General features: G+C 33.3%; 1 protein-coding gene across 2 annotated transcripts; it reads right to left on the reverse strand.

The window, feature by feature from the left end:
• Positions 1–1280: 1280 nt before the first annotated feature.
• Positions 1281–3785, reverse strand: LOC149260608 (adenosine kinase 1-like). Of its 2 annotated transcripts, XM_089380341.1 has the most exons (6): positions 3343–3527; positions 3146–3243; positions 2960–3030; positions 2695–2761; positions 1682–1742; positions 1281–1581 (listed from the first exon to the last, which is right to left on the reverse strand). In XM_089380341.1, exons 1-6 carry the CDS (start codon positions 3395–3397, stop codon positions 1478–1480), a joined length of 456 nt encoding a protein of 151 aa, XP_089236467.1. In that variant the 5' UTR covers positions 3398–3527; the 3' UTR covers positions 1281–1477. The 2 variants fall into 2 exon arrangements, 1 of the variants encoding a protein (XP_089236467.1); XR_016248308.1 differs by lacking the exons at positions 2695–2761; positions 2960–3030; positions 3146–3243; positions 3343–3527 and adding exons at positions 3543–3617; positions 3739–3785 and having other exon boundaries at positions 1505–1581.
• Between the last annotated feature and the right edge of the window lie 8766 nt (positions 3786–12551).

The raw sequence follows: 12551 nt of genomic DNA on the forward strand, positions 1-12551 counted from the left end.
AAATGAATAATTCTTGGATGATACAAATGACAAGACCTCCTTTCTATATATCTCAGTACTGAGAATCAGTATTTCTAAACAACGAACATAAGATTTTTCCACATAAAGTAATTCTGGACTTCAAAAAATGTATACTTTGCAATGACCAATATTCTGAGTAAAATTAGATTGGCCATATTTGGACAGAACAAATCATAGCAACATCTTGCAGAATGTTTAAAATAGACTGTGGACAATTTAAACAAACCTTTTTTCAAAAAGAAGGAAAATTTGTCCAGAAATTACAGAAATGAGACTGATTACCCAAATATTTCTCCAGGCATTCTAAAATTTAGTATCCCACCAAAACCCTTAAATGAACAGATTCGACCCCATGAATCATGACCCAAAGCACACAGGAAACAGACAGCACCATTAACTTTAATAACACCTTTTGCCATTATCAGGCTACTCATCCTAATGTTTAAAAACATCATAATTCTTCACCAGTTTTATGATATCGTGCCTCTGCCATGCTGCTCTTCCCAGGCAGCATCTGATTGCATGCCAAATTACAACAGTCGATCTCCTTCAACTTCATGTGAAATCCTGATGCTCAAAAACATCATAATACTTCACCAGTTTTATGATAGCATGCCTCATGGCATGCTGCTCTTCACGAGCAACCTTTGATTTTTTGCCAAATTGCAACAGTCCACCTCCTTCAACTTCATGTGAAATCCTGAAATGCTACCAGAATCCAAACAGCCACACAATTGGAACCTGAAACATTCACATTACGAAGACCCACAACAGCCACAACATACAGACTACAGTCACCTCGAACACAACATCATCAGAATGTGAAGCAGTTAGAGCAGGCACGCCACACCATTGATCCTAATGTTCAAATAAAATCTTCATCCTTATAACAATTTAAATTTCTTCGATCACAGGCCAATCCCCTCATTTACCAATTTCTAATCCTTCATCCTTGTAACAATTTAAATTTCTTCGATCATAGGCCAATCCCCTCATTTACCAATTTCTAATCCTCTGCCTCGTTGAGGCTGTCAGTACGATTATAACTATTAAATGGATTGATAATTTGTACATCCAGTGCAATCATCATCTTCTCCCACTACCCTGGTGTGAAAAAATATGATTTCCCTTTTTCCATTAGAAAATTAAAGTTATTAAACTCAACATCAGGAAATAAGTCTCACAAGTAACTGTCAACGGGACCTAATAAATTTTAACAATCCCCAATTGATTTAAATATTTCCATATTAACTGAATTCAAGATTCCCAAAAATATTGTAATGTATAAATGAAAGATGTCTGCTGAAATGCGCTGGAAAAGAGGCCAATTCCGGGATTCATTACCCACAGTTGTTGTAATATTCAAAACTGTTTTTTTGAACATAACAAAAAAAAAAACATAAGCCTACAGAAAGGCTTCGCTTCTCAGGAAATCTGGAACCAGATCGTTGGACGATCATTGTATGATAACATTTGCCACACAATTTCCACATTCGACACATTCCTTAACAGATTTACCTAGCACCAATTGAGCTAAAAAGCCTCCTACAAATGCATCCCCTGCCAAAACAACAATGAAAGGGAAGAGAATTCAGTATTTTCTTGTCTACACCTATGTTTTGTAAACATTTAAGCCTTAGACAAAAGAATATATCCAAACCTGCTCCATTTGGATGAACAATATTTTCCTTCGGAATCAAAATCACTGGAAACAACGTAACCTGAAATGATAACAAATATGATGATCTCAGCATTTTAAAAATAAGAACAAAAAAAAAAAGAGGACACTAAGATAACGTGAACCATTTGTTTCTTGAAAGAAGAGAAAAGCACTTGATGCAAAATTTGTCTACTCGATAATTCTTATTAAAAGTGCCATGAAACCAAACATTAACAAATTAACAGCTAATACGCTCATTACAGACCAGCGGAGATATGTGGCAATTTAATTTTTAAACACCAGAAAGTCCCTTGGCAAATTACATGTGCATAGCTTCCTCCCTATCACGACTTGTGCCTCTCCTAATAAAAATCAATTATAACAAAATATGATACAAGAAGCGAAACAAGAGATTGGTATAAATTATGGTAAGAAATAAATTCCTTCCAATGATAAGAAAGAGTAGTGAGATATAAGATATACATGAAGCCAAATAGTGAGATATAAATTCCTTACAATGATAAAAAAGTACACATCATTGGCAAAATGGAACAGCAGAGAGAAGAAAGAGCAGAAGACTGTTCTATGATTTACCAATGGGCAATGACAATTTTTATCACTCCTAATAAAAAACAATAAACAGACGCGACTGGTACATGAGAATAATAGAGTACAATTTTAATCTTGGTAAGATATAAATTACTTCCAATTATAAGAAAGAGTACATTCTTGGATATGATAGAACATCAAAGAAAAAACAGGCGAAGAATGGTACATTGGTAACAAGACAAAAATCCCTCACAAGGAGAAGAAAAAGTACATTATGTAATGTGCATAACTTCCTCTGTATCAAAACTTGTATCTCTCCTAATGAAAAAAATACAACCAAAATTACATGCATGAAACAAAACAAAAGGGACTGGTCAGTCTAGAAAATGCAAAAGATTTAGTAAACATCTACTCCATTCATGTTCAGAAGTATATTGGTCAGAAATTAAGATCACATAATTTACCTCCCACCCTTGCGCCTTTGCAAAAGTCCTTGCTTCAGTCTCATCTCCAAAAACATAATCCATATACCTGAGGTAAAATTGCTAGATATCATGAAACATTTCAAACAGTATAATAAATATAAGTTATAACAGAGGGAATTCGGATATCATAGAAGAAAGAAGCCAAATCAACTTGGTATGAAAATAGAAATGTTTTAAGTTCTATCTGCGTAATCATCTGCTATCTAGATATCAGACTAAAACAATGCAAGGACGTAGGTCTTACGGAAAAGCTTTCTTCCATGCCTCAGTAAAACATTCACAGATATAAGGAGATGCAAGATTCATCATAAATATCTGCACGACATGAAATACAAGACCATTTGGCATGGACATTGTTAGTTTGCCAAATAACCAATAACACAATAACCCCTCTGCTTCCAGATACTAAAGTGATTACAATACACTTTACCTTCCCTTTCTGAGCTGCATGTTCAGCCACAAGTTGAATCGACTCAGGCGAGACTGCAAGGAAAAAGCCAGCAATATAAAAGAACTTGGCCTTCTCAACTGTACAACAAACAATAATTTCCTTTTAAACTTAGAGCTAAGTAAAGCCTAAGCATTGAGAAAATAACTTAAAAGAGAGCAAAAACTTCAGTACATTACCTAAAGCCCAGTTTTCGGGTGATTTCAAGTGTTCTGATTTGTAGATTGAACTCATATTATCCTTAATCTTAAGGGAAGGAAATCTAGAACCATAGACCAGAATGTATTTGGTTGAATATAGAAGGAATGTCCAAGAGTCCAAGACCACTGAAACTTTTAGCCTCCTCCAGTACAATAATGAGAAATTGAGAAATAATTACCAGGTGCAGATCCAGTAGTGGTTGCAAAAGCTGGAAAGGTATATATTTTCGATCTTTTGTCTTTTGTTTATATTCCTGAGACCAGTACCATAGACCACTGAAACTTTTAGCCTCTTCCAGTACAATATTCAAGAAAAATCTTCTCTTAATTTCAATGTCAGCTATAAACAAAAGACAAAAGATCAAAAATAATTACCTTTCCAGCTTTTGCAACGACTACTTGATCTGCACCTTGTGTAATAACAACTATCCTCTTGTGAGTTCTAGTTGCCTTTGGCAGTGCTGACATCTTTAGGGCTATTTATTCAACATTGTCAGTCTAGAAAATGCAAAAAATTTAGTAAACATCTACTCCATTCAAGTTCAGAAGTATATTGGTCAGAAATTAAGATCACATAATTTACCTCCCACCCTTGCGCCTTTGCAAAAGTCCTTGCTTCAGTCTCATCTCCAAAAACATAATCCATATACCTGAGGTAAAATTGCCAGATATCATGAAACATTTCAAACAGTATAATAAATATAAGTTATAACAGAGGGAATTCGGATATCATAGAAGAAAGAAGCCAAATCAACTTGGTATGAAGATAGAAATGTTTTAAGTTCTATCTGCGTAATCATCTGCTATCTAGATATTAGACTAAAACAATGCAAAGAAGTAGGTCTTACGGAAAAACTTTCTTCCATGCCTCAGTAAAACATTCACAGATATAAGGAGATGCAAGATTCATCATAAATATCTGCACGACATGAAATACAAGACCATTTGGCATGGACATTGTTAGTTTGCCAAATAACCAATAACACAATAACCCCTCTGCTTCCAGATACTAAAGTGATTACAATACACTTTACCTTCCCTTTCTGAGCTGCATGTTCAGCCACAAGTTGAATCGACTCAGGCGAGACTGCAAGGAAAAAGCCAGCAATATAAAAGAACTTGGCCTTCTCAACTGTACAACAAACAATAATTTCCTTTTAAACTTAGAGCTAAGTAAAGCCTAAGCATCGAGAAAATAACTTAAAAGAGAGCAAAAACTTCAGTACATTACCTAAAGCCCAGTTTTCGGGTGATTTCAGGTAGTTTATTTACTTTCTAATGTATTCTGGAGCTGTGCAAAACTAACCCTTCTTTATGCAGAAGGCATTGCTCAGTGTTTTAGTTAAAAATCTATTTCCAAATGTAAAAGATTTGTAATTGAGTGTAGAAAAAAGGCATTGAGCCATTGGATCTGAAGACAGTTACAGCTGGTTAGAGTGGAAAACTAAAAGTTTTTGGAAATACAATAAAATTGCCGCACAACACGACAGTGAGGCCAAGGTTGTGGGTATTGTGTGTTTTGGTGGGGACCAGGGATAACCCATAAAAGAATTTTTCAACTGCAAGAGATCAGATTACTATCAATGTGATTTTTGTGTTTAACCTAAGAGAATATGCAGCTAAGAACATTTTAATATTTTTAAATGGCAAGTTTGACAAGGATTTGACTGGAATGCATCGTTCAATGTATAGCCTTGACGAAGGCATGTCGATGTTCAGAGGTCATTAGATCAGGCCTTGGGAGGTTTAGAAGATGTGGATCATGCTGAACTGCATTTCACATTAAGAGGAGGGCATTATAGAACAAAAAATCACAAATACCGGTGAAATTTAGTTCAATTAAATTTCGATAGAATGGTGAGGAAATAAGAACAAGGAATGGATTATACAGATGTTACAACTTAAAGCGTGTTTTATAAAAATAAACTGCCTTTCACTGCTCAAAGCATGTTGGGTCAGATACCTTAAAGTATGACACCAGTTCAATAAGGTCAAAGTTGACAAAATACATATGCCTGTGCCAAACCACCCTGAATCACCTACACTTACGCTGACCTTATCTTAATTTTCTAGACAGGTCATAAATAGGCATAGAAATTCCAAATTTTGTCTTTTATTCAGGAATCTTAACAAATAACGACACGAAAAAATCAAGATATTGAAATATTGACCAATAATATCGATAATTCAAATTTTCCTTCTGCATTCACCATTAAACACAAATTCTCCATATTTTCCATAACAAAGGGAAGAAGACCAAAATATTCGAAATTCAACAGAAAAAAACCACCAATAACTTACATCTTATCAGCTTCCCACCCAGGCTGCCCCACTCTTGCTCTACAAACCGTCACCAGAGTAAGCTTAAAATAAATAAATCCCTGCAGTTATTTAGAACAGTAATAAGCGATTCTTGGAAAACCTAACAGAGAACAGTAATAAGTAAGGTTAAGCAGTCAATATTTCCACCATTTAAGCTTAGAATATAGCCCAAATTTGTCGAAATAAAGCACGAATTCGGCCAAATTCGTCGAAAGAAAGCTCAAACTCAAGCAGAATCCTCGAACGGAAGACCGAATCCGGCCAAATTCGCCACAAAAACGTCAATTTGCTAAAAGAAAAGGTGCAACCGCTGAAATTTAGTCAACAAAAAGAATCGAATGCACTAAAGTCTCGCAAGAGAAGAACATACCGCAATATTTCAGCTCACTGTGTCAAATTAGCATAGAGGCTGAACCATAAAACGAATTGAAGGGGTCAAATTTAACACAATTTCGGAACCGCCATCATTATCGAGAAAGGCGTTGGCATGACAGTTTTACAGTTGAGGTTTTGCGAGACCCGGGCAATAGAACTCGCGCCAGCTGATGAGACCATGCCAAGTAATTGAATGAGACGCTGAATGCCCGCTGAAAAATATTAAAAAGAGACTTAATACTAAAACTGTTTGCCCGTTGAATGTGGACGACACGTGTCAATCGCAGAGAGAAAAGGACGACGAAACTCTGTTTCAAAGGAAGGCCTATCAGCCTAATTAAGTTCTTTTTTCTTTTCCATCAAATGATGAATGAATATGCATATGAGATCATTTGAATGAATATGTATATGAAAGGATAAATGATGGATAAATAAGAATATGCATGTGAAAAGATAAATTATGAATATGTATATAAGAGGATATTTAATGATGAATGAATATGCAGATGAGATCATTTGAATGAATATGCATGAGAGGATATGATGGATAAATAAGAATATGCATATTAAAAGATAAATTATGAGTATGTATATGAGAGGATATTTAAAGTTTGTAAAAATTATTACTCTCAATACCTATAAATATCCAATTGCTAATAAAACCCTAATTATTTTAAATAATATTCGTATGTATGAATTAAAATTGATGGAAAAACAAACGGTAAGCAAATAGAGGTGTATAAATCAAAACAATGTGGAAAACTTTTTCTTACATCAGAATCGATAAAGGACTATTTTGGTATTTGTGGAAGACTCTAATTTGTGAAAGGTGGAAGACTCTAATTTGTGTAAAGGTAGAGGACTAGGACTATTCTGGAATTTGTGGAAGACGGTAATTTGTGAAAGGTGGACTATTTTATAAGATTTGTGGAAGATTGATAAGAAACATATCATAAAGATTAAGAGAGGACTATTCTAGAATTTAGTAATTTGTGAAAGATAGAGGACTATTTTATAAGATTTGTGGAAGATTGATGAGAAACATATCATAAAGATTAAGAGAGGACTATTCTAGAATTTAGATTAAGAGAGGTCTAAGAAAGAGCTATTCTAAGTAGTAGACTATTTTATAAGATTTGTGGAAGCTATAAAGGATTATTTTATAAGATTTGTGGAAGCTTGATAGCGGACTATTCTAGAATTTGTAGAAGACAGTAATTTGTGAAAGGCAGAGGACTATTTTATAAGATTTGTGGAAGATTGATGAGAAACATATCATAAATATTAAGAGAGGATTAAGAGAGGACTATTCTAGAATTTGGAATTTGTGGAAGATAGTAATTTGTTAAAGGTAGAGGACTATTTTATAAGATTTGTGGAAGATTGATGAGAAACATATCATAAAGATTAAGAGAGGATTAAGAGAGGACTATTCTATAATTTAGATTAAGAGGGGACAATTCTAGAATTTAAATTAAGAGAGAACTATTCTAGAATTTAGATTAAGAAAGAACTATTCTAGAATCCCTTATTTAGATTAAGAGGACTATTCTAGAATTTAGATTAAGAAAGAACTATCCTAGAATCCTCTCTTATTCTAGAATTTAGATTAAGAAAGAATTATCCTAGAATCCTCTCTTATTCTAGAATTTAGATTAAGAAAGAATTATTCTAGAATCCCTTATTTAGATTAAGAGAGGACTATTCTAGAATTTAGATTAAGAAAGAACTATTCTAGAATCCCTTATAAGGGAGGACTATTCTAGAATTTGTTATGGTTGTGGAAGATTGATGAGAAACATAATTATTCTAGAACCCCTTATAAGGGAGGACTATTCTAGAATTTGTTGTGGTTGTTGAAGATTGATGAGAAATATAATTAGCTTAAAAAGACATTGTTAAAGATATAAGTAAATAAAAATATGATATATGTGAATAGGAATATTAAAAGATATCAAAACAACTTTTTAAGGAAAGCAGGGTATATATGAATAAGTATATAAGAGTATGATACATCAAAAAACTTTTAAAGAAACCATGGTATATGTGAATAAGAGTATCAAAAAAATATCAAAAATATCTTTTCAAGGAAAGCATGGTAAAGGTGAATAAGATAATGATACACAATTTATTCAAATTATTAAATATAAAAATATCAAAATAACTTTTTTAGGAAAGCATGGTATATGTGGAAGATCTAGGAAAATAAACCTAAGTACATTGTTCTTTTAGTATCAATGAGGAAAATAAACCTAAGTACATAATTCTCTTAGTATCAAACTATGTACTTTATTTGGTTAATGAGATAACTAAAGTTTTAATGAAAACAAAACAAAGTACTTTAATTAGATAACTAAAGTTGGTGAAGGCAAACCAAAGTATTTTAAATTGATGAAAACAAACCAATGTACTATAAATAATGTGATAGTTTGTTAATTTTTTTTTAATTTTATTAAAAAAAACGTTAATTTTTTGAATCTTATTAAATTTTTTAAAAATATAAATAGATAAAGGTCTGATATTTTTAAAACATAAATAGATAAGGGTGTGATATTTTTCAAAAATAAAAATAAAGTGATTATAATATTAAAATATAATTATTGAAATTGATCAAATTATGTACTTTAGTGGCTAATAGTTAAATAGCAATGAAGAACTATCTAATATATATGTGTGTGTGAGAGAGGGGAAAAGTTTACCATAATAGTGTATATTATAATATTAATTTATTTCAATTTAAATAAGATATGTTTTCTAATATAATTGGTAATCGCGACGATTTTTTATATGATTTATGAAATTAAAATATAAATACTTATCATGTTTTCAATGTATATGCTGAAGCTTTGTAGGTACATGATTTAGATTTTAGATTGACTTTTTTTAATAAAAGTTCTAATCAACCAATATGAGATTACATGAGAACATTAAAATAGCAGCAATGTTTTTGTTCAGATGATGCAATATTTGCAAAATACATATAATTTGCACATGGCAATGTCTTGCTAGAATTTTGGCCCCTGAAAATGGGCTTGGCTTGTGTAAACATTTTATGATTTGGTGAGTGAACATTCATTCTTAAACCTCACTTCCTTCTGAAAGAAAGATTTGAAAATGAGCTTGGCTTGTGTAGACATTTTACGATTTGGTGAGTGAACATTCATTCTTAAACCTCACTTCCTTCTGAAAGAAGGATTGAAGGATTTAACGACTTCAAAAATTTGATGTGCCCATCTATCATTGATTATTATATTGGGATTGAAGTTACAATCATGCATATTTGCCTTGCATGATTTTCATGAGAATTAAAGAAAAATAGGTTCATTCTTAAATGGAAAGAAAAAATGAAGTATGTGTAAATTGGTGCAAGGAAGACGTTGAACTAAGTGCCAAAATCAAAATTGAAAAAGGTGGCAGTCTCAAAGAACTAGAAAATTCAAGCCTTGTTAATATGAAGAAGATTAAGTCTATCATTGTGAACTGGAAATGGGTTCCTTTAGTGGAGTGGTTTACATAAGTTAAAGAACTCATTCATTTACATAAGTTAAAGAACTTATTCTTTAGGAAAATAAGGAAAGCAAGCCTACAAAGGATGACCTGCCTATGCATGTGTTTGAAGGGTGGGTGAGTGGCAGTTAGAGCATTCCATATCTCAGTTTATCTCACTAGGATTTTATCAATATCGTAAACTCAACCTGAGAAAAACTTAGAACCAAGACTTCATTATGTTGCATTCTCTAAGACATGTTTGCAATGATTTATCTCACTGGGATCTTATCAGTGTCATAAATCGAACCTCAAAAAAACCTAGAAGCATGGCTTCGTTATGTTGCATTCTCTAAGACATGTTTGCAATGATTAAAGGCTTGTAGTTGAAGTTTGAGCACTTCTATCGCCAAAGTGGATTCTAAGAACTTCACTTTCATGATAATGGTCGATTCATTATATTTTCTATATTTCTTACATGGCCAAAAAAGTGTAAGTTGAAACAATGTTCGTATAAAGTGCAACAATCTCAAGGAGAATCAAATCCCCTTTTCAACCAACGGATCTGTGTCAACTGGCACATCTTGGGTGGCCTAGTTTCAGCCAATGGGCCTCTGCCAAGTGGCACTTCCTTAGTGGTCCAATTTTAGCCAATGGATGTGTGCCAAGCGACACATTTTTATTGGGCCAAATTTAGCCATTGGATGTGTGCCAAGTGTCATGTTGTTAGTGGCCCAATTTCAACCAATGGGTATATGCCAAGTGTTGTGTCCTCAGTGGCCAAGTTTTAGCCAACATATATGTGCCAAGTGGCAGCTTGTGGTTGAATGGGTCTAGGCCAACCACTGGCTGCCAAGTGGCGATTTGTGGTTGGGCAAGTCTGAGCGAACCGCAAGTTGGCAAGTGGTGGCCTTTGGTTGGGTTGGTCTAGGCCAGTGACGAGCTGCAAAGTGGCAGCTCGTGGTTGGGCCGGTCCGTGCCAACCACAGGCTGCCAAGTGGTGGCTTATGGTTGGGAGGGTATCGACCAACGACGAGCTACCAAGTGGCAGGGTGTTGGGTGACATTGGGCCAACCAAGGGCTGCCAAGTGGCACCATGTGGTTGGGCGGATCTCGTCCAATGACGAGCTACCAAGTGGTGGCTCTGCAAATTTATATTGATGAATGATAATAATAAAATTGTAACACTATTGTATATGGTGTAAAAACATTCATATAAATATAATATTGCATATATTTTGTAAAAATAATAATAAAATATTATATATTGTGTAAACATATAAATATGAATAAAATATTATATATTATGTGAAAACATAAATATAATTAAATTTAAATGGTTTAAATTCAACTTCTTATATATAAATCTTCCTTTAATGCTCCATTACAAGTTAGTTATTTAATGTGACTATTTTTCATCCAAATTACATTATACATTTATTAATCACTAAGTATAAGCAAAGTTAATGTGGAAAGAGTTATATTGTGAAATTATGTCTTCATAGTATATTTATGCAATTAGATACATAAGATTTGAATATTTGAACCCAAGACTTCTGATTGTGTGAGACCATTACCAATTGAGCCACTGCAACTTGATGCAATTGGATGTACAATTAATAAAATTTTAATTAAAAAATAATTTTATTATGTATTTTTATATATTTAGAAATTTTATAATTATTTTTTTACACACATTATTATCAAAAAAATATTTATTTTTTATTATATTTTAATTATAAATTTTAATGAGTGATTATTAAATTATAAATAACATTAAAAATGTTTTTTTAATATATATTTTTCAAAATAAATTAAATATATTTATGAAATAAAAATAAATTAATGTATATGGGATTTAGTTTTTATGTAATTTCAGATTCAAATCCTATGAGAAACTAAGAATTATAACTAAATTAAGCTATCTCACAAAGTCTATAGAAAATCTAAATTTAAATTATTTTTCCAATTAAACAGGAAAATTCCAACCCAACCCAAATTCCAATCCTATGTGCTCCTCTGCACCTAATTAAATCAATGCCTCCTCAGTCGCACCCAATGGAAAAAGTGGAATGCAGATCCATTTATGCTCTTCGCCCGGAAAATTCTGAGCAACTGTCTCAAAAATGGTCTCTCTTGCTTTCTGTGGTCTTTCGTTCACGCTCTGTGATTATCTTCTGTCGGAACTCGGAGGCACCCTTTGTCGGTTTATTATTTCCAAATTCTTTCTTCGAATAGAGTAGGAGCTGCTTGCAGCCATGGCAGCCTAATTGCTGGTTCTAAATCCTTTGAGCAGGCCGACCCGCAGGCTCCCTGATCCTCCAATTTTGCTGAGTTCTGGCAATCCCTGTGATGAATGCATTGAGCGTGATATTCCAATTTTGCTGAGTTACGGCAATCCCCGTGTAATGAATGCATTGAAATGATGGCAGATAGGAGCGGTTTGAAAAATAGCAAACACCGTGTTTATATTTGATGGCTCCTTGCAGGATTGGCAGAGCGTACAAATTCCAGAAATTCTTCCCCCAGGAATCGAACCTGCGTTAACCCGCGTTTATCGTTTCCAATAGATAATACTCTTCAATGGCATACCTATTGATAGCTAATTCACTTATTGCCTGAGAACTTATTCGCTGATAGTCCATTTGTTGATATCTTATAGACTGATAGCTATGTGTTAATAACTTATTGACTGATAGTTTATACCATAGAGCTTATCTGCTGATAGCTAGTTTCTGATATCTTATTGACTGATAGCTTATGGTCTAGGAGCTTATCGACTATACGTTATGATCTGATAGGTTGTCTGCTAATAGCTACTGCACTCCTATGATAGCGTATGTGTTGATAGTTTATACTCGATAGGTTATCTAGTTATAGCTTATCTGCTGATACGCTGATTGCTTATACTCTGTTAGGTTATTTACCGATAGCTTATCTTCTGATACTCTGTTGCTTATACTCTGATAAGTTCTCTATTAATCGTTTATCTGATGATACGCTGT

This window comes from Pinus tabuliformis, chromosome 6, assembly GCF_031772625.1.
Source record: "Pinus tabuliformis cultivar Carrire ecotype Pingquan chromosome 6, CPIR1, whole genome shotgun sequence".
Lineage (NCBI taxonomy): Eukaryota > Viridiplantae > Streptophyta > Pinopsida > Pinales > Pinaceae > Pinus > Pinus tabuliformis.